The sequence below is a fragment of the Sapajus apella genome, unplaced genomic scaffold (assembly GCF_009761245.1).
Source record: "Sapajus apella isolate SASKATOON/1434 unplaced genomic scaffold, GSC_monkey_1.0 scaffold47, whole genome shotgun sequence".
Taxonomy (NCBI): domain Eukaryota; kingdom Metazoa; phylum Chordata; class Mammalia; order Primates; family Cebidae; genus Sapajus; species Sapajus apella.
In genome coordinates, this window is record NW_022436987.1 from 5,345,890 (window position 1) to 5,348,747 (window position 2,858).

Here is a 2,858-nt window from a genome sequence, read left to right on the forward strand (position 1 = left end):
AAAAAAAAAAAAAAAAAAAGAAAAGCCAAGAAGTTAAACTATGGCTCTATGACTCTGACAGACTAAATGTAACTCCAATTTGAAGTAATTTCAGCTATCTTAGCTTCAAATTAGACCTTTCTCCCTCTAAGACTAACAAAAGAACTACTGCATTAGTGCCCTTAAAAACAAGAATTCTATTTACACAATCACTGTGAAATAAAAAAGATTTTAATCAATTATTTTTTAAAATTTAATATTTTTTAATATGAATACCATTTGGAGTATGAGTGGTTTTCAGTTACATGGATGAATTACATAGTGGTGAATTCTGAGATTTTGGTGTACCCATCACCTGAGTGGTGTACATTGTTCAATTATTTAAAATTCAGTTGTTCAAAAATTATATGTACTTCCAAGGCATCTTATAATTTTTTTTTCTAATTTTTATAATCCACATTAAAATATTGAGATTTGATAAGCATAATAATATTGGGATTATTTAATACTTAATTTATATTTGACTATGTAAATATGAAAAATATTACTTTTTTACTTTTAACTACTAGTCTAATTATGGGTATAAATAATGCCTTCATTTAATAAGAACTATACCTCATCAAAGAGATCACAAGATCTATAAGGAGGACCTCTTTCTGAAACAAAACCTGCAAATGCCATTCCATTGAGTACTTTAGTGAGGAAATCATTCTCGACCAAACCACGCTGCCCCAAGAATGCTGTCTGTAAAAAAAAAAAAAAAAAAAAAGAAAATGTGAAATAACAATTTATCACTTGGCAATGGACAAATGATCAAAACAAAAATATAATAAAAACATCAAAGCCTATATAAATTCCTTCATGTATAAATATGTATTATCATAAACATATTTCTCTCAAAGAGAGTTATTCTGAAATACTACATGTACTGAAAGAATAAAAATGAATCTGTCTACAAGGAGGAAAAATCAGAAATTGACACTCAATTTTAAAAGAAAAACTGATTTAAAGTTAACATATTCTAATGGGAGACATTATGCGAGTTCCACATTATTATTAAGAACTGATATCTAACCACACAAAGCAGAAATTTTAAATAATCACATTTGATAAATCAAGGTCAAAATAAATGACCAGGAAAAAAAACAAGTAGTTTTATTAAATTAGAATATATTTTTTGGACAGATACAATACAGCACTCTATCTTACTTTGTGGAAATGTATTACTGGCTCTGCATGAATTCTTATAAGTTGCAGGCAGGATCTATATCCTTGGAAGAGTTGTGCAAATAATCTAAGGAAAACTGCTCGCACTTCTTTATCCTAAAAATGTCAGAAGAAATGTTAGGTAATTTAAATTTTTAAAAACAAATGAAATATCATTGAGTCAAAAAGATGAAAGGGCATATATCCCAAGTCCTCTGATTTTTATATCCACCAAAACAATTACAGTCACAACCAAATAAAAGACAAATATAAGAAGAAAAAACTCTCATGATTGTATTTTGAAAGCTTATGAAATTTTTCCAAACTTATAAATATCTATTCTTATATGAATAAGGTATGACTTTGAAATCTGATTTGATAATCCAGCTTTTACTGGAATCACAGTCTAGAACTATAAGGAAACTTGTCAGTCAATTCCTTACTTAATTGATCAGGAAATGAAGGTCAAGAATGCTTAAGTATTTGTGTTTAGCACGGTGAGGTTCCTTAAAAGCACACTGCTAAGAAATGTTCTAAGCAAAATAAAAAGGGGGCCTCTGTTACGGCTTCTAATGTGAACTATTTTCATCCACACACTCCTCAAACTTGATTTTCTCCTATCACCAGCATTCTTTGTATCCATTTTTGTAAGCATCTCCTTTGTTTTTAATCCTTGCCTGATCTTTTCAATTTGATGCATGGCACAGTTTTCCAGTCTATAATCTAGGTTCTGATTTTCTGTCCTACACTTACTCATCCTCCCTCAGAGCAGCAGTTTAATCCCTAGTGGCCGCTTGCCCAGTGCCCTTCCCTGTGGCTCCTTCTTGAACAGGACATTAAGGACAGTCTCCTAATTTCTAATTTGGGGCACTTTTTACTCTGCTGTCCATCTAACTCTAACTTCACTTAGCTTCTTTAATAACCCTACAAATAAAAGTACAGCTTTCTTAAACAGCATTGAATTTAAATATTAAACTTCTTACCAGCATTTTTGAGTGGGATAAAGCTGTTCGTGGAGGAGGAAAAGCATGATCTGCTACTTCCAAATCTGGGTGTAAAATCTAAAGCAAAAAAGTTTCGTTATGTAAAATGTCATAATATCAATGAAATCTATTATTGGGGCATTAAGATGAAAATATCAGCATATGAATTATAATATATTACTTCCATGAATACAATTCAATTAGCTGGGGTAGCTCTATATGTACTATTGTAGAAACATATTTAGTTGAAAAGACAACATATTCAGTTGAAAACACGTTCTAGAAAAACATACGTAGTATGGCCTAATTTATTTGAAAATAAAATAAACTCTAAATCTATATATGTACATACATTGACGTATATATAAATGAGAATGAAAAGTTCTGGAAAAAAATACACTGAACTATAAAATAGATGTCTCCGGGACCGGGCGCGGTGGCTCACGCCTGTAATCCCAGCACTTTGGGAGGCCAAGGCGGGTGGATCACGAGGTCAAGAGATGGAGACCATCTTGGTCAACATGGTGAAACCCCATCTCTACTAAAAATACAAAAAATTAGCTGGGCATGGTGGCGCGTGCCTGTAATCCCAGCTACTCCAGAGGCTGAGGCAGGAGAACTGCCTGAACCCAGGAGGCGGAGGTTGCGGTGAGCCGAGATCGCGCCATTGCACTCCAGCCTGGGTAACAA

The 2,858-nt window shown here is 32.7% G+C and overlaps 1 protein-coding gene across 2 annotated transcripts in view; it reads right to left on the reverse strand.

Annotated features, from left to right (window-relative positions):
- SBF2 (SET binding factor 2) overlaps positions 1-2,858 on the reverse strand; it is a 479,501-nt gene that overhangs the window by 219,757 nt on the left and 256,886 nt on the right. For both annotated transcript variants that reach the window (XM_032241013.1, XM_032241012.1), the window contains exons 10-12: positions 2,169-2,246; positions 1,189-1,302; positions 595-723 (exon numbers count right to left, since the gene is read on the reverse strand). In XM_032241013.1, coding sequence (XP_032096904.1) covers positions 595-723; positions 1,189-1,302; positions 2,169-2,246 — 321 coding nt within the window. The remainder of the gene's footprint in view (positions 1-594; positions 724-1,188; positions 1,303-2,168; positions 2,247-2,858) is intronic.